Source organism: Hemicordylus capensis, chromosome 2 (genome assembly GCF_027244095.1).
Source record: "Hemicordylus capensis ecotype Gifberg chromosome 2, rHemCap1.1.pri, whole genome shotgun sequence".
NCBI lineage: Eukaryota > Metazoa > Chordata > Lepidosauria > Squamata > Cordylidae > Hemicordylus > Hemicordylus capensis.
In genome coordinates, this window is record NC_069658.1 from 183876079 (window position 1) to 183895471 (window position 19393).

At 46.6% G+C, this 19393-nt stretch overlaps 1 protein-coding gene across 4 annotated transcripts in view; it reads left to right on the forward strand.

Annotated features, from left to right (window-relative positions):
- ARHGAP4 (Rho GTPase activating protein 4) overlaps nucleotides 1–19393 on the forward strand; it is a 69417-nt gene that overhangs the window by 48394 nt on the left and 1630 nt on the right. For 3 of the 4 annotated variants that reach the window (XM_053296956.1, XM_053296957.1, XM_053296958.1), the window contains 8 exons: nucleotides 2766–2900; nucleotides 10490–10595; nucleotides 10760–10990; nucleotides 11828–11904; nucleotides 13368–13521; nucleotides 16286–16372; nucleotides 16532–16684; nucleotides 19233–19326. In XM_053296956.1, the coding sequence (XP_053152931.1) occupies nucleotides 2766–2900; nucleotides 10490–10595; nucleotides 10760–10990; nucleotides 11828–11904; nucleotides 13368–13521; nucleotides 16286–16372; nucleotides 16532–16684; nucleotides 19233–19326 (1037 nt within the window). Of the gene's footprint in view, nucleotides 1–2765; nucleotides 2901–10489; nucleotides 10596–10759; nucleotides 10991–11827; nucleotides 11905–13367; nucleotides 13522–15826; nucleotides 15948–16285; nucleotides 16373–16531; nucleotides 16685–19232; nucleotides 19327–19393 lie in introns of those variants that run through there. The other variant, XR_008316344.1, reaches the window with a different exon arrangement.

Here is a 19393-nt window from a genome sequence, read left to right on the forward strand (position 1 = left end):
CCACACATCAAAAGCAGGGCTATCCCAACCACTCTCAGAAGGGGAAGTAACCCCTTCAGTGCTGAAAATCAAGATTCCAAAACTACACAGAACCACGGAGCCAAGTAAAAAGAAGAAGAAGAAAAAGAAGGCTGACAAGCCTGTGCTCCTGAAACCCAGCAAACAAATGGTTTCAATAGCAGCCTCCCACTCTTGGGAATCTTTCCTCCTCGATCCCCATCAGAGGTGGAGGGTGACGCAGGCTTACACCCCAATTCCAGTCCCGACATGGATTTGACTCTGAACAAGCCCGGTTCCAACTTAGAGTTTGAGCCCAAGCCACACTCCTTCCTCGAGACACAACCACTTGACTCAGAGACATTCTGAGTCCTATCATAGGAGCCACGATCGCAAGTGTCAGCCTAGAGACAGGGGACCACATAGAAATCAACAGTCTCCTGATTACAGGTGATCCCTGGATTACAGACAGGAACACTACAGGCAATATTCCCCAGAGTACTACGAGAAACCTCAGATGGAGTACATGTGGAAGGAGTACATGTACATGTGGAATACAGGTGGAACTGAGACCTCAGTACTATCGTCCTAAGTACTTCAGACCGAGGGTCTGTGACACTGATTGTGGCGCCTACTATGTGCGTAGCTTCTGCCAAAACCATTCCTGCTCCAGGTCTCAGTCACCTCAGACACTCGCCCATTCTGAGTGTATGATTAGAGCAGCTTCACTGAAGAACCACATCTAAGATGGATACTGGGAGCGCAAAGCTTTTTATTGTATGTTTTTAACTTTTGTAAACCGCCTTGGGGTTATCTTTTTAACGAAAGGCGGTATATAAATGCAAAAATAAAATAAATAAAAATAAAAAGCTTAAAGATATCTCTAAGGAAAAAGGAGTGAAATCCAAGGCAGATCCCATCCCACCCCAATAGAGGGCATCTGAAACTGCCCCCTGTCAAAGAGACAACCCCGCCACCAGACCATGAGTCAGAGGCAGAGGAGGAGATGGCTTCCATACAAGGGGACATGGAGATTTCTCCCGGTCCTCCTCAGTCAGTGGATGGATGGGGATAAACAGACTTCTCCCTCAGAGGACTACTGTTCATATATGGAAATGTTGCTGAGAATGACTACTTCCCTGGGTCTTGAGACACCACAAGCTACTCAAGGGTCTAAGGACCCAGTGTTTGGTCTCTTTCAAACTGAGACCACTGCCCCAGTTTTACTGCCTCTTTTACCAAAAGTGCAATCTCTTCACCTGACAGCCTGGCACATTTCTCGGAGGAAATAAGGAACCAGGAAGTCCTGGATGTCCTACGGGCCTTTTGTAGGCCATCCACACATTCCTCTTATGAAGCAAAATGGAAACGTTTTTCCTCCTTCACAGTGTTGAAAGGAATCACTCCAAAGTTTTGGGTTTTGATTGAGTTTATACTTTCTTATCTATTACCCTTTAAAAAGTTGGGAGTGTCCATTGCTTCATTAAAAGTTCATTTGACAGCCATTGCTGCCCACACAGGTTGGATCCCTATTTTCATCCTGTTGCCTGTTAAGCAGTTTTTCAAAGGTTTGATTTGATTGTATCCATCAAACCCCCAGGTTGGCTCCACCATAGGACTTGGTTGGTGTTATCCACCCTCAAGAGGAAGCCCATCGAGCCCCTAGCAATATGCTCTCTTAGATATCTGTCAGTAAAGATGGCCTTCCTACTAGCCATTACTTTGGCATGTCACATGAAGAGTTAGGAGCTCTTCAAGCAGATCCATGTTATTTATCTTTCCAAACCAACAAGGTCTTGCTCCACCTGGATATGGCCTTCCTCCCTAAGATAATCTCTCAATACCATGTGTCTCAGGATATATGCCTGCCTGTCTTTCCATCTCCATCCTCTGATGAAGAAAGAGCACGGCACAGCCTGGATGTCTAGAGGATGCTGTCTTTTTACCTCCACTGCACATGTGAATTCAGGACATCAACAGCTTTCTTTATATATTTCTCTGGACCTACCAAAGGGAAACGGATCTAATCACAGCAGCTGTTGTCTTGGATAACTACTGCAGTCAAACTAGGGTATTCGCTCTCCAACAAAACACCACCACATCCCCTGAGAGACCATTTGAGGGGCTATATTGACCACCACTGCATTCTTTCACGGCATTCCCTTAGACACCATCTGCAGAGCAGCTACCTGGAGGGGACCACTATCCCACAAAGGGACTCCCAATTTGGCACAGCAGTTCTCCAGACAGCTCTTCCATAAGACCTTGGCTGCACCCCACCCATCCAGGTGAGTAGCTTGCTAATCACCTTAGTGTGAATGACAACGGGCCACTATGAAGAAAGTCCGGTTACTTACCTGTAACAATAGTTCTTCTAGTGGTCTGTTGTCTATTCACATGACCCTCCCCACCCCCCGCTGCAGCTATTATCTCACAGATATGGTTACGGCGGTCTGAGACTGAGGGAGAAAGAGCTAAAACCCACAGTAAATAGGCACCAGGGGGGTGGGGTTACTGCCCAAATGTTTGTTTAAGCTCTGGAAACTTCTGAGATACATTCTGTGCATGCGCAGACACCCTTAGTGTGAATGGACAACAGACCAGTAGAAGAACTACTGTTACAGGTTAGTAGCCTGATTTTCTTAGCTTCCGTAGTGTCTCTTAGTTCATCTGTTTTCGGAAAGGTGGAGGGAGCTATTTGTGGAGGACCATCTGAGCTTCTAAGGATGAGAAAATAAATGCTGAGATGACTTACTCTCTTTCTCCAGGTCAGGACCCATTGGCAGGTGGTTATACACAGCATGATCTGGATTCAGTAGCTGGAGTATTGAAACTGTATTTCCGGGGACTGGAGAAACCCCTCTTTCCTAGCGATATCGTCCCTGAGCTACTAGCAACAGCTCGTAAGTGTGTGTGTGTGTGCGTGCGTGCGCGTGTTTGTGGGTGTGTACACATCTGTGCAAATTGTAATTGTAATAAGGAGACTGTTTTGTTCCAATTACAGAAGGGAAACCAGTTGTTACACAACAATGAAATTTACATGATAAAACCGATTATGATTTATGTTGTTCAACTGTAAATGTGTGCAAAAAGTGCTCAAGACATGGAACAAATGTTTGTTGCTTATCAACGAAGCACCAGCTATAACCTAAATGGTTACAGAAGTGGTTTAAAGTGGCTCAAATTAATATTAAATAAAATGCACACAACCATTTGGTGATTATAATGCAGGTTTATAAATGGTTGCCTTTGGCTAATAGAAATCTCCTGCAAGTGAGCATGCAAGGAGATGATGATGATGATGATGATGATAGATTGTTGCAGTCTAGTGTTTGCTGTGTTGTACTTCCGGTATCTTTTCAGACCTGATTTGTGATGATTATCTCAATTTATTTTGCAATAAAAACACAGTTGCAGCCCCCGCCTGACTAGTGTAGAGAGGCACACGCCTACTGAAGCTTGTCAGGGCTCCAGGAGCCTTTCCAGACTGCCAGCTTGAGTGCAGGAGGAAGTGGTCTAACATTAGATGACTTTGGACGAGAGTAGCCAAAGTGGAAATAAACGGAAATAAAACATTTTCAGACGCAATTTGGTGTGAAGTTGGGACTGTCCATATGTCTTTATCTTATGAAGTTTGGCTATGGTTCCTTAGGTTTTCTCCAAGCAGGGACTGTTGATACTGCATGCTGTCCCTGCCATCCTTCTGATCCATTTTTGGCCAGTGGGGTTGCAGAGATCAACTCCATTCTTCCTATTCAAGTGTACAGAAGGGGAAGGAGCAGGGATGTGTGCATGTGTGGTGGAGACCCTGCATTCTTTTAAACCATCGCTATTTTTAAAAAATCATAAAAATTTGACTTTTTAAAAATTAATTTGCTATGGGTCTTGCGCAAGGTTGGCACCAGTATCTAGAGCAAGCTACAAAGTTTTTTTAATATCAAGGTCAATGGAAAATTAGAAAAAATAAGTTGGGAAGGGCTGGCCATGGAGCTCTGAAACTAGGTACAGTTTTAGCACAGGATATGTGAATTAAAATGGACTGGAATGGGACACTTTCAGTCAGAAAATCATACTGTTTACTACTCGGGACATGAAAAACAAAGAAAGAATGGTGTTGCTTTCATAGTCAGGAAGGATATAGCAATAGCAGTATTTGGGTACAATGCGGTCAATGACCGACTAATATCAGTTAGATTTCGTGGACAACCCTTTAACATGACAGTTCTTCAAGTCTATGTCCCAACGACTGATGCAGAAGAAGAGGAAGTTGATGAGTTTTATGCTCAAGTTCAGTCTGAAATTGACAGAACATGCAAGCAAGATGTGATGCTGGTGGTTGGAGACTGGAATGCCAAAGTTGGAAAAGGTAAGGAGGAAATAACAGTCGCACTGTATGACCTAGGAAACAGAAATGAAGCAGGAGAATGACTTAATAGTTTCTGCCAATCCAATGATCTCTTCATTACTAACACATTCTAGGGATGTGCACAAACCTGTTTGGAGTCCCCTTTACGGGCCTCTGAATAGGTTCGAACCCTGGCCGGCTCGAAGATTCGATCGCGGGGGGTGTCCGCCTTTAAGGGCAGGGGAGAATGCACTCCCCACCGCCACATTTCCCCTGCCAGCGCATGATTCTCAAAAAGCCCATCGGTGCAGCAGAGTGCCTCCCTGCCACCCCGTTGCCCCGTTTACTGGCTATACCCAGAAGTACTAGATGCGCCTGCATGCATTGGGAGTGCACACACATCTCACACATCGTGCACACACACATGCAGGTGCGTCTAGTACTACTGGGTATATCTGGTCAACGGGGAGGCAGGGAGGTACGCTGCCACCCTGACAGGCTTTTTGGAAATCGTGCGCCAGCGGGGGAAATGCGATGGGTGTGTGTGTGTGCATACCCCCCAATCCTTAAAGGCATTCCCCCCTCTGTAGAACCATCCCCCGCCAGTTCCATGCACATCCCTAACACATTCTTCAAACAACCAAAGCAGCGCCTATACACATGGATGTCACCAGATGGAGTACACAGAAATCAAATTGATTATATTATTGGTGAAAGAAGGTGAAAGAGCTCAGTTATAACAGCAGACGTGGCTGGTGGCCAGTTGTGGAACAGATCATGAACTGCTCATGTGCAAGTTCCAAGTCAAGCTAAAGCAGCAAAACAAAGCTATCCAGCTTCCACGATATGACCTTGAGAATGTACCCACCATTTTCAAGGAGAACATCAGGAACCTTTTTGAAGTTCTGAACCTCATTGATAGGGAACCAGAGGAACTGTGGAATGAAATCAAAGAAGTTGTTAAGGACGACTGTGGAAAGAGACTGCCAAAGACCAAGAAACAGAAGAAAGCAAAATGGATTTCAGAACAAATGGTGGAAATTGCCAAGAAGAGGGAGAATCCAAAGTCAAGCAAGATAAAGACCTCAGGAAGGAACTAAATAGGGAATTTCAGAAAGCTTTTCAGAAGAGACAAGGAGCAATACTACAGCGACATCTGTAAAGACCTTGAGGATGGAAATAGACATGGAAAAACAAGGCAAGTTTTCCAAAAGATCTCTGAACTCAGAAGGAGGTTTCAACTTCGAATTGGTATGTTAAGGGATGCCAAAGGACAGATAGTAACTGATTCAGATAAGATCAAACAGAGATGGAAGGAGTAGACTGAAAATCTGTACAGCAGGGATGTCAACATCCAAGATACTCTGGAAAATATTCCCTACTTTCAAGAACCTCTAGTACGGGAAGATGAAGTTAGATCAGCACTCCAGTCATTACCAAGCTGGAAGGCTACAGGAATTGATGGAATAGCTACAGAAATATGGCAGGCACCAGAAGAAGAATCAGTCAAGGCTCTAACCAAACTATGCCAACGAATTTGGAGAACAACAGTGGCCAACAGATTGGAAGTGGTCAATCTACATACCCACACTATAGAAAGGAGAAATAACAGATTGCGCAAACCATCGCACAATATCCTTAATTTCACATGCTAGCAAAATAATGCTCAGGATCATCCAACACAGATTAGAGCCCTACGTGGAAAGGGAGTGCCGGATGTTCAAGCTGGTTTCAGAAAAGGCAGAGGAACAAGAGACATTATTTTTAGTTTATTTATTTTTACATTTATATCCCGCTCTTCCTCCAAGGAGCCCAGAGCGGTGTACTACATACTTAGGTTTCTCCTCACAACAACCTCACAGGTTTCAACAACCTTAGGTTTCTCCTCACAACAACCCTGTGAAGTAGGTTAGGTTGAGAGAGAAGTGACTGGCCCAGAGTTACCCAACTAGTATCATGGCTGAATGGGGATTTGAACTCGGGTCTCCCCGGTCCTAGTCCAGCACTCTAACCACTACACCACACTGGCTCTCTTTTATTGCTGATGCACGCTGGCTAATTGAAAAAGCTAAAGAATACTAGAAAGATGTCAATATGTGCTTTATTGACTACAGAAAAGCCTTTGACTGCAAGTTGTGGAATATCCTTAGGAAAATGAGCATCCCAGAAAATCTCATTGTTTTCATGAAAAACTTATATACAGGACAGAACATGGTGAAACATATTGGTTCCAAATCGGCAAAGGAGTAAGACAAGGCCGTATACTTTCTCCTTATTTATTCAACTTATATACTGAACATATACTGATCGAAGCTGGATTTGGAAGAAGATGAGTGTGGTTTTAAAGTTGGAGGAAGAAACATCAATAACCTGCACTACGCTGATGACACCACTCTGATAGCTGCGAATGCGATGATCTGCAAGCTCTAGTAATGAAAGTCAAGGAGCACAGTGAAAAAATGGACCTATGACTAAATGTAAAGAAGATGAAACTAATGACAACGGGTACAGCAACCAGTCTCAGAATTGATAATGAAGACAATGAAGTGGTAGATAGCTTCTGCCTTTTAGGATCGAACATCAACAGTAAAGGATCCATCAGTCAAGAAATATGCTGCAAACTAGCACTTGGTAGGGTTACAATGAAGGCCTTGGAAAGGATATTTATATGCCATGACATGTCTATACCTACAAAAATTAGAATCGTTTGGACAATGGTTCTTCCCCTGACACTCTATGGATGCGAAAGCTGGACTTTGAAGAAGCAAGATATAAAAGGTATTGATGCTTTTGAACTTTGGTGCTGGAGAAGACTTTCGAGTATACCATGGACAGCCAGAAAAACAAACAAATGGATTCTTGTACTAATCAATCCAGAATTTTCACTCGAGGCACAAATGACCAGACTCAAACTATCATACTTTGGACGCAATATGCGAAGACCCAGCTCCCTTGAGAAGTCTATAATGCTGGGGAAAGTTGAAGGGACGACCAGCAGCAAGGTGGATGTACTCGATTACGACAGCAATGAATGTACCACTGCGAGACCTGAAAGGCCAAGTTGAAGACAGATCATCCTGGAGAGAATCTAGAGAGGAAGGGTATTTTATTTGTTTTGTTGTTTATTTCTCTGTTCATTTTGCACAAGACTGCAGTCAGCCACCGGGTGGCAGTCTTGCACAGGATCGACAGGGAAACAAAGTGAAGCACCTTCCCTGTCTAAAAAAAATTATTAAAAATCAACTAATTGGCCCATTACTTTCAAACTTAATACACAGAATCCCACTATCCTGTGCTACAACTGTCCTTGGTTTCAGAGTTCCATGGCCAGATCTTCCCACTCAAGTCCCGCCCCCCCGCCCCCCAATTTTCTATTGACCTCAATGTAAAAAAAACCAAGTAGCTGGCTATAGAGACATGTGCCAACCTTGCACAAGACCTCCACAGCAAATTGATTTTAAAAAAAAAATGAGTCAGGCTTTTCAGGGAGGAATGATTTTTTAAAATAAAGGTGGGGAGGAATAGAAATGAATGAACAGAAGTTGATTCCAGGGCACAGGAAACAGATCTTCCCAGTGTGCTATCATGTCAGCAGACACGCGGCAGAGCCTCACCTCCAGCTCATCTTGATCTAAGCTTTATCCATGGGGTCTCTCCACACATCAGAATCCTACTCCGCAGAACGATGGCATATCCCAGGACAATGTTTTAGAAAGTGCAACTATTTTTGGACACAGATACTCCGAGTTAAGCTCCATTCATAAAGATAAAACCTGGATAATTCTGCTTGCCTTATGAACAGTACCTTGCTGTCTCAGTACTGAATTTGGGCTAAATTCCAACCTCATATGAACGCTCTCCAAGGCTCAGCATGCAAAAGCGCTGTAAATGCCTCTTGCGGAAAAGCTCCTGGGCCTCTTAGTCAAAATGAGCTATTTTGTAAGGGCGGTCTAAAAATCGAATAATAGTAAATAAATAAAATGTCCTATTTGCAGGAAGCAATCTTGGATTGCTTCCTGTTGATCAAAGCTGAGTGATTAGCAATGGATAGCTTTTCAGTTATCCCAATATCCTTTTCTATTCCCATAGGGAGTGGGAAGTTTTAACTAGCGTCCTCTAATAATTTGTTTTTGTTTCATGCTTGTAAATATTGAAACTGCCCGTTTGGGGGCTGGAAGGGGTGAGAGAAAGAAAGTGGGGCTATGCAAAGAAGATAGTAATTAAAATCTGTTTCTCCCTCCTTCCCAAGGGAACAAAATGGCTATTTCTATAGGGTTGCCAACTGTCCCTCACTGTGTGAAATGTCCTTTCATTTCTCCTGCTTTTTCACCTTTATTTTTTTTAAAAAACCATTTAAAGCCACTACTGAGTGGTGGCAGAGTAGGACAGTGTCGAGAGCTCTCCCACCTCCCAAACTATGGGAAAGGAATGCTGTCTAGGGCAGGGCTGGCTGGGGCGTGTGGTGTGCTGGGGTGTGGCAACAGGCACACCGCTGCTAAAAGACAGGCACACTGCCCCACCACGGTCACCACTCACTGATTGCAGGAGGAAGGAGGGAGGGACGGAGTCGGAGAGAAAGCAGGCGGAAGACTCCCTTCCTCGGCCCTGCCTTCCTTGAAAAGAGGCAGATGAGCTGATTTCAGGCTTCTGCACACGCGCGCAGGGTCACAGAAAGTAAAAAAGTAATGGTCAATGTTCATAAAAATCAAAGGGGAGTTAGCAATAAATAATATGCATCCAATTAATATAATCAGCCAGAGTGTGCAAAGCATCACACACAGGAACATAGGAAGCTGTCATATACTGAGTCAGACCATTGGTCTATCTAGCTCAGGATTGTCTTCACAGACTGGCAGCGGCTTCTCCAAGGTTGCTGGCAGGAGTCTCTCTCAGCCCTATCTTGGAGATGCTGCCAGGGAGGGAACTTGGAACCTTCTGCTCTTCCCAGAGCGGCTTCATCCCCTGAGGGGAATACCTTGCAGTGCTCACACTTCTAGTCTCCCATTCGCATGCAACCAGGGTGGACCCTGCTTAGCTAAGGGGACCTTTCATGCTTGCTACCACAAGACCAGCTCTCCTCTCCCTAAATTGTGGCTGGGGACAATGGGGGTTGTAATTCAACAACAGCTGGAGAGCCAAGGTTGCCTATTCCTGCCCTAGGTAGTGATTGTAGTCGTTCTTATAATCTACCCGCAATCGTTTATGACGGTGATTGGGTAAAGCCTTTCTCCAAGTTCTGTTGGAGGCTAGATTGTATCTATGTGGTGCAGGGCTTCTCTTGGTTGTGGGCACCCTCTATTTCTTTCCTTAAGGTCACAAAGCCAGCTTCTCGGCAGTTTGTTTGTTTGTTTAATTTATCATATTTCTATACCACCTGATATGTACATCTCTAGGCTGTGTACAAGATTTAAAATATTTAAAAGTCACAAATTAAAATACATGTCACAAATTAAAATACATGACAATAAAAACAATAGAATAAAATAGTTATTAAAACAAGTTTTTAAAATTACTAAAAATTAATTCTAATTAAAAGCCTGCGAAAACAGGAGAGTCTTGAGGTTCTTCCTGAAAACAAACAGAGAAGGAAATACTCTTATTTCAGTAGGCAGCATATTCCAAAGCCCTGGGGCAGCCACAGAGAAAGCCTGGTAGCTAGAAAGCAGTTGAAAACATTTTTTATTTAACTCTGAAAGGTTTTGGGAACTTTGGATTCATTGGCCTGGTAGTGCAAATTTATTGCTGGCTTCTTGCAAGCCATGGTTTGCAAATCAGGAGCTAGCTTTAGGATTCATTCTTCCTCTCTTCCCTTGTTGGTGTTTATCATAGTTCAGTGTTACCTCTACACCAGTGTTCACCATAGTTAACACTAACCACAGTCCCCTCATAACAACAGTTTGCAATGGTTTGCAAACCAAGTTTGAATTCAGATTCTGGGATACAAGGTTCTGGGATACAGATTCTGATATACTCTGAAGAAGCACTGAAGGAGGAATAACGTTAAACTGCTCAGAGGTCATGCTGACAAAGGGGAAACGGGGCGAACTTGCTCTGGAGAAGGGAGGCTGGCTCCCAACTTTTCTAAGTCATGGATTTCAATCTCCTTTAACATTTTCTGTCTGTCTCTGATATCTCTTTGCGTCCCAGAGCTGGAATCTTCTGCAGAGCGCATCTCCCACCTCCGAGCTCTTGTTTCCCAGCTCCCCACTGTTGTGCTAGTGGTTCTGCGGTACCTCTTTGCCTTCCTCAGCCAGTGAGTATTTGGGCTCTGGGTAGAGGTGTGTGCCCTTCCCTTGTGGTGCCCCACCACCATGTCAAGGGGTGCCATGCTGTGGCGCACTGGACTTCCATGGAGAGAGCGCTCCATGGCGAGGAGGGCCCCTCCCCCTCTAACACATCCCCTCCTCCTCCGCTCAGCTTATCTCAGTACAGTGACGAGAACATGATGGACCCCCACAACCTAGCTGTGTGCTTCGGCCCCACCCTGGTGACGGTCCCTGCAGGCCAGGATGCCGTGTCAGTGCAGCCCCACATCAATGAGGTGGTGAAGTGCCTGATCGTGCACCACGAGGCCGTCTTCCCTGGAAGCAGCCAGCTGCCCGGGCCCCAGTATGAGAAGGTTATGACCTTGGCTGAGGAGGAATACTGGTATGAAGGGTTTTGGGGGGAGGGTGTGTGTGCGTTGCGAGCAAGACAGTGGTGGCTAAAAATTCCCTAGCTATGCCGCACTATGTATAGCGGAACCTTTCCTGGGAGTGTGGAGGCTTCAGCCCTGTGCCATATTCTGGCTCCCTCCTTCGCTCGCTCCCTGTGCTGGAGCTCCAGCCACCACTTCCTGGGGCTGAGGCAAGGGGAGCAGCGTGTCTTCCAACCCTCCCTCCGTCCTTCCTTCCACTCCTCATGCAGGAAGCCAGGTGGGCACATGAGGCCAGCCCCCTGGAGGTGGAATGAGCTCTGCTGCCTGCCTGCCTGCTACAAGTGTCCAGCATAATATCTGAATAGGGCAGTGACCTTCACTATTTTTCAAATGGGGACCACGTTGGCCAACATACTTCAGTGTGCGAGCCATTCCCCACTGTGCTGACTTCTGCACAGTCCTGCCATTTTCTCAGTCCCTTAAAGAGAGACAGAGCACTCTCTTAAGAGCTTTGTGGGGAAAGTGTTGGTAAGGGCGACACTTCCTAGCACGTCCTATGCGCCTTCGGAAATGGTGCAGGGGCTCAAGAGGGCTCCATCTCCCTTAAAGGAGCCCCCTGGTGCTGGGCAAAGCATAGCACTGCACGATGAGAAGGGTTGTCTCCACATGGTGCCACCAGGGGGGCTATGCACAGTATTGGGCTTCAGCCAAAGCTTTGCACAGGCCTAGTAAACGATTAGGGGGCCATCCTTAGAGTTGATGGGAGCCACCACTGACCTCTGGACCTTACAATGAAGGGCACTGGAATAGGGCCCTTATCTTTTTTTCTCTCTGTCTTTCCATGACAGTGATGTGTTGCCACTGGAGACAGCAACCGAAGAACCCGAAATGGAGGGGACCCCTGAAACCCCAGCCAGTGAAGATGGTGAGTTGGGGGACGAGGAGTGTGTGCGGTCAAGGCAAATGGGGCTGGCTCTCTGGCTATTTCTTCTTCAAGGGAGCAGCAGTGGAAGGATAAGCTCGTTAATGGACCTGTTCACTTCTCTGGAGTCAAGGGCAAAGGGCTGCAGTTAAGGAACTTGGGGAGGAAAGGCACCACTGCTCTCACACTTCATCCCTGTTGATCTAAGGGCCGTGGGGAGGGATTTCCCTGTTTGCTGGGAGGCTGTGGGATTCTGCTGCCCTGGGCAGCCCCCTGCCCAGCCTAGAGGGTTGGGCCAGAGATATAAAGGAGCATCGGATCTCGCTACAGAAGGGAGTGAGCTGGTGGGGTGTGTGGGGCAAGGGTTGGGTTGTTAAGTTGCCAGCCTTCAGACTGGAAAGATGGATCCTTGAGTTCTGTTAGGATCAAACTAGACATGTGCTGACTGGCATTTTCAAGAGGCATGCTTACCACCAGAACTGCCTCCTATTTCACAAAAAAGGCCATGGTCCTGATTAGGACTGCAGCAGCCTACGGAGAAGCGGAGCTTAACGTTTCTCCTTCGTGCCATTTTCCTAACAGAATCACCCCTCCTCACAAAAAAGTGGCCATTTGCAAAGTGGGATGTGTGGGGAATGTTTTGACACAGAAAAAGGTGTGAGAGGGAAAAGGCTTCCACTCATGCCACAGTCCCTTTCAGGATCGGGTCCCCCCACACAAGTGCAATATGGTGCTTCTGATGGTGTTAAGCATGCTGCTTAGAAATGCAAGTAAGTGCACGGCTAGTTTGACCTTTGACAAGGGCATGCATCTGTATAGCGTGTTCTTCCTGTAGTTAATCCTTCATCTCTGCAGACAGGAAGGAATTCCCTTGTTTCTTCTGTGCTGTCAAAGAGGTGCTGGATTCTTGCTCACCAGCTGAGTCTTTTCTCCAGATTACTCAGCAACAGCAACAAATATTTATATACCGCTTTTCAACAAAAGTTTCCAAAGAGTATTACATAGACAAATAACAAATAAATAAGATGGTTCCCTGTCCCCAAAGGGCTCACAATCTAAAAAGAAATGCAAGATAGACACCAGCAACAGTCACTGGAGGCATTGTGCTGGGGGTGGAGAGGGCCCCCCACCCCTGCTAAATAAAGAGAATCGACAGGTTCAAAAGGTGCCTCTTTGCCCAGTTAGCAGGGATATGTAATGGCAGCCAAAGGAAGCACATTCAGCGACATTAATGATTGGGAAAGGAACTGAAGCTATCATTATGCTTGCCACATCAGGGGTTCTCAAACTTGGGTCCCTACATGTTTTTGGACTACAGTTCCCATCATCCGCAGCCGCCATGGCTGATGGCCGTGGTGGCTGGGGATGTTGGGAATTGTCATCCCAACAACATGCGGGGGCCCAAGGCTGAGAACCCCTGTGTGACATGAATCTGTAGCTACATTTGGAATTCTGTGTCTTCTCAGAGTGCGACTCCCAGTCTGAGTCTGTGCCCCGCTCTGGTCCCATTGCTCAACATGAGGAGCGGTTTGCACCTCAGCGCGTGGCACCAGTTGGCTGGCGACGAGGTGAGCGTGGCGGCAACCGGGGACTAGTGCCTCCCATTGTATTGCCTGACAGGTGAGTGGCGAACTTCGAAGGGTGATTCTAGGCAGTTTGCACGTTGACCTTTCGATCAGGTGCATGGATGAGAAGGAGCGCAAAATGGCCTCTATTCTGTAAGCAGGGCCTTGCATTCTTCCTGCTCTTGGCCCTCTTCTAGCACCAGAACCATACCAAGACTCTGTTGCAACATAGGGAAGGTGCATTCTGCAGTATAGTTGTTCACCACTAAACGCAGGAAACAGATGATGTGGCTCCTCTCTTTGCTGGTGGGGTGGGGCATGGAGACAGAAAGCATTGCTATCTTTTCCTAAAAAGTTGGAATTTTAACATGTATGTAATGGCAGCGAAAGCAGAGGCGTATCTAGGGAAAATAGCGCCTAGGGCAAGCACTGAAATTGCACCCCCTGTCCAAACATCTGACACCCATCTTTCAGATAACTTTACCGTAATATCAGCTGAAAAATACAAGTCAAGCTTGTTAATCTGTTAATATTTCAAAAACTATTTAGCAGTGGATGTAGCCAGACCAAAAAATGCTGGAAAACTACAAATTTCAGTGTGTTGAGGCTCATGAAATACCCAAATACTATGTGGAGGTGTACTTGGAAAACTAAACAGAAGTGCCTGTCTAATTCTCTACTGTGCATTGTAGCATCACTATTACATAAGTTTTAAAAATAAATGGAGAATTTGACTTTTCCCAGATACTCTGAAAATAATTAAAGGATATGCAGAGTAAATTGTGTCACTGCTTGGAATATATTCTAGTCTTTCAGAAAGACAGTTAAAATGAGAGCAAGAGAGCAAGAAACTCCCAGTGGGCCTTAATACTAAGGATTTCACACTGATTCAAAGAGAAACTCACCATTAATAGCCATATTATTAAGACATCACATTTAACTCACTTATCACAAGAAGCAAAGTAAGAGCAAATGAATACAATCCTAGGTCATAAGCTTCAGCTCAGTATTCACAAGCCCAGATTCTCTGAAGTTACATAGTGCCAAACTGAATATGTGTACAGTGACATACATACATACATACATACATACATACATACATACATATATATATATATATATATATATAAATAACCTGTAGCCCCTTTGGGGGGCTTCCTAAAGGTTGTGTGTGGGGGTGTGTGGGGGTGTCTGCAAAGGTTCCCCCTTCCCCCTGCCGGCCTCTTAATTCACCGCCGCAGCCTGTCCCGGGCTGATTTTCGGGCCTGTTTGGGCCTGCAAAGATCGGCATGGTTGCCATTTTGGAGGCTGCCACATGTGCTCAGATAGCCTCTGTGAGGCCTGGCAAAAGGCCTAGGGCCTCGCAGGGACCATTTGAGCATGTGTGGTGGCCATTAAACATTTTTTTTTTAAAATGGCCCCCGAAAACAAAATGGCCACCACGCATGCTCAAATGGCCTCTGCGAGGCCTGGCATGGCCTCGGGCCTCGCAGAGGCCATTTGAGCATATGTGGTGGCCATTTTGTTTTCAGTGGCCATTTACAAAAAATTTTTTTTCATTTTAAAAAATGGTACCCCCCCTTCAAGTGGTGCCCTGCCTGCCCTACCCTAGATATGCCCCCGAGCGAAAGCAAATTCAGTGATTTTGCAGCTTGTACAAGAAGCTGCCTTGTACAGAATCTGAACATTGGTTTATCTCATTCCATACTGCCTACACTGACTTGCTCTCCAGGGTTTCAAATGGGTCTTTCCCAGCCCTGTCTGGAGATGCCAGGGGTTAAACCTGGGACCTCCTGGCACGCAAAGTTGGTGGCCTGCCATGGAGCTTACAGATCCATCCCTGTACTGACTTTCTTGTCAGCAGAGCCAGGCTAAAGCTGGAGCTTCCGAGGCAGGGATACTTTTTTGGGGTGGGGACAGCTTAGGGCACACCCTTCCCTCTGCATACATTTCTCCCAAAACCAAGCTCTGAGTTTAAGGTGCCATGAAGGAAGGTCTTTTTCAGAAACCTTCCTGCTGTGTTCCAGGAAGTCACTTTTATGGCCCTAAAGAGCAGGACTGGTGCTGAATCATACCTGATCTACACACTGTAGACAGAGGTGATAGAATCCCGGGTGGACTGCATCACTTCAGGAGTTGAGTGGGCGAGGATGTCTTTTTCAGTCATCTCCCCCCACCCCAAACCCAATAAGGCTCTCTGTATGAAAATTAGCACAGCAAGGGAAAGGCTGACCTAGAATTTCCCCCGCCCCACTGCTGTGCTAGTTTTCTCCTAGCAGGGCATCCTTTTGTGTAGGGAAGTACTCAAAGGCGCAGGTTCCTCTAGCTGCAGTCTGAAGTGAGACCATCCATTCTTTCAGATTCTGCTGCATGTGTAGACCAGGCCTGGAGAAGCAACTGACAATGGCTCAGGGATACATGAAGAAATTGGCCATGAGAGAGGGACAAGAACCCTACACTCGGACTTTTGGTGTCTGAGAGGTTGCCGTTCATTTATGTCTAGGGGTTTTGTTTTGTTTTGTTTTTTTATGTCATGAGGTCTAGAAACACTGGGTTTTGGTTTTTTTAAGTGGAAGTGGAACCCTTTAAAACAGTGGAACAAGAAGGCAAGAGATTGGGCATTTGCTCCTTCTAGTGCGTAGTTACTGTATTCCAGCCTCACAAAATTCCCAGGATGCCTATGCTTTGAGGACCTCTAGAAAGGTGATTGCGGGCAACATCTAGAAAGGTGGCTGTGAGAAAGTGTGTTAGACTGGGTGTGGAGCAAACTCTCACCTTTTAAACTACGGTCTGTTTCCCTTTATCTCTTATCCTGGCAGCGAGAAGCAACCGAGTCCCCGGAGCTCCAGGTTGGAGATTGACACAGGATCTTCTCTGGATGAGCTACTCCCTGAAGCCTCCAGCCGGTAGGAAGGAGCATAGCATGCCTGTAACATAGGGGGGGAATGCTAAGAAGTGGTAGTGTTTCAGCTCCACATGATAGAGGGCGGCAACAACGGTTGCTTTCCACCCCAGAGATGGCTTGGGGATGGATCCGTCATAAACAGGTTGTCTCTTTTTCTCAGGCTGCGGGTAAATTCGGATGTGGGCAGTGGGAGTCGCCAGCGTGGCGGGAGCAGCCCCATCCGCAAGCTGGCCTCGCCCTTCATGGATGGGGGCCGCCTGCCCTTCCCCCTCCTGCAACCTGCCCACCCCAGGACCTTCCATGTCACTGAAAGGTGAGAGCATGGGAGGAAAAGGCTTTGGGGGTGAGGGAAGGGGAATCCAGCAGTTGTGGACATACTCTAGAGGGGCAAGGCAGAAGGCAGCATAGGGACAGGTGTTAAGGGCTGACTCTTCCTTCTCTCAGAACTGGCTGGGAGCTGCATCTTTTATACTAGATTCCATGCCCCTCCAGGGATGTTTGTAGGAAGCAGTTGCGTGGGTCAGGAGAAAATGAGATGGTTACTTCCCACACTGCCAGACCAGTCTAGGCTCTCGCCATGCAGAAGTGGCTCTCGTACCACTCATAGGAACATAGGAAGCTGCCGTATACTGAGTCAGACCATTGGTTTATCTAGCTCAGTATTGTCTTCACAGACTGGCAGAGGCTTCTCCAAGGTTGCAGGCAGGAATCCCTCTCAGCCCAATCTTGGAGATGGTACCAAGGAGGGAACTTAGAACCTAGATGCTCTTCCCAGAGCAGCTCCATCCCCTGAGGGGAATATCTGACAGTGCTCACACTCCTTACATTTCCCTCCTCATCGGAAGCTGCCTTATACGGAGTCAGCCCATGTAGCCCATCTGGCTCAGTATTGTCTTCACAGACTGGCAGCGGCTTCTCCAAGGTTGCAGGCAGGAATCTCTCTCAGCCCTATCTTGGAGAAGCCAGGGAGGGAACTTGAAACCTTCTGCTCTTCCCAGAGCGGCTCTATCCCCTGAGGGGAATATCTTGCAGTGCTCACACATCAAGTCTCCCATTCATTTGCAACCAGGGCAGACCCTGCTTAGCTATGGGGACAAGTCATGCTTGCTACTACTCGGACAACGTACGGGTTGGTCCCTAGATTGGCTCTTCCCATGCAGTGCAGTGAGGTCATAGTGTCTCATGAGGGTCGAATGGATTTGCCCCACTTCAGCCTGCAGCGCAGAGGATCCTGTTTTTGAATGGGTGGAATATAGGGGAGTCGTGCCCCTATATTTAAAAATAATAATCCTACAAATAGAAACCTAGCACCGTAGGAAGAGTGACAGCCAAACTTTCTCCTGATGAGGCAGTTTGGGTTTTTTAACTTGTGTTTTTTGAAGGTGGGTTTACACGAGGGAGCCATCTAATGGCGCAGCGGGGAAATGACTTGACTAGCAAGCCAGAGGTTGCCAGTTCGAAACCCCGCTGGCATGGGAAACAGCTATATCAGGCAGCAGTGATATTGGAAGGTGCTGAATAGCATCATACTGTGCAGGAGGAGGCAGTGGTCAACCCCTCCTGTATTCTACCAAAGACAACCACAGGGCTCTGTGGGCGCCAGGAGCTGACACCGACTCGACAGCACAAGTTTACCTTTTTTTAAACGTTTACGTGAGGGAACATTTAAAAAATGGTGTTCCACACCCCCACCTGCAGTTTGAAGCAGCACAGTGCACTCTGCCACCTCATTCGGCTCCATCTCTAGCTCAGCCTGCAAAGCCAGTCCTAGGAAGGAGCTAAAGAAGAGTCAGGCGAGCAACAGAGGTACAGTCAGGTGAGGCTAGGAAAGGCTAAGAACAACTGTGATGAAATAGGCTTTGTGGGGAGTCACTTAATGGCAAGGTCAGAGGAAGCTGAATAATCTTGACAGAGCAGTAGAAAAAAAGAAGGCAAACTCTGGCAAATGGTTCAGAGTTTCTGTGGAACAAAGGATGCAGGAATGGATATAAAAGATTGTACCTTATCTTTGTGTACCAAATCAGCACTGAGAATAACATCTCCACGCTGATCTGGCATGCAAAGATAAGGCACAGTCTTTAATAGGCTTTCAGTATAGTCTGATAGCTGATGGGGACAATATAGGCTTGGTTAAAATTAATGCTTGGTTAGATGAGTTATTCTAATCTACAAAGACCCTTTTAAGCGTCCAGTGCTCTGTTTTCCTACAAAAGCTTACCCTATAATGGCCATCCTGAGATTCCTGCCACTCCAGGGAAGGAAGCGCACAAAACAAAAATAGCTGAAAGCAGAGACACTTGAAAAATGAGGGCTAGAGGTCTGATGATGATGCAGTAGAGCTGTGATCTTCATTATTTTTCAAGCAGGGGCCACTTTGGCAAAAAACCCCAAAACCCTTCGATGACAGAGCTGTTTTCCACTGTGCTGAGTTCCATGTACAGTAGTACTGTGCTTTTCTCAGTGCCGGGAGGGTCCTTTAAGAGAGAAGGATCCCTCTCTTAAGAGCTCTGTGGGGAAAGTCCTGGGAAGGGCTACATTTCCTAGCACTCCATGCATGCCTGCTACGATGGCACAGGGACTCAAGAGGACTACGTCGCTCTTAGAGGGGCCCTGCAGCCCTGGGCCAGGCACAACACTGCCCAGTGAGAAGGGTCATCTCCACATGACCCTTCTCACAGGGGGGACTGTGTAGAATATTCCACTTCAGCCAAAGCTTTGCAGAAGCCCAATTAACAATCCAGGAGTGAGCTTAGGGTTGTCGGAGGTGCCACTGACTCCCGGGCCGTACAATGAAGAACATTGCAGTAGGGAGTGAGCGTAAAAAAATTGATACGTTGTTCTGGGCCATTTGCTTTCCCTAGGGCAGAGCGCTGGAATGAAGCTTCCTTGCGGCCCTGGAGTGGCAACAATTCTGAGAGGCAAGGGCCAACAGATAAACGGGTGGAAGTGGATAAGGTAATGTCACCCCCACCCCGCATGGGTTCTTTTCCTCTTCCTTCGTATCCAGTTGGAACTTTCTGAC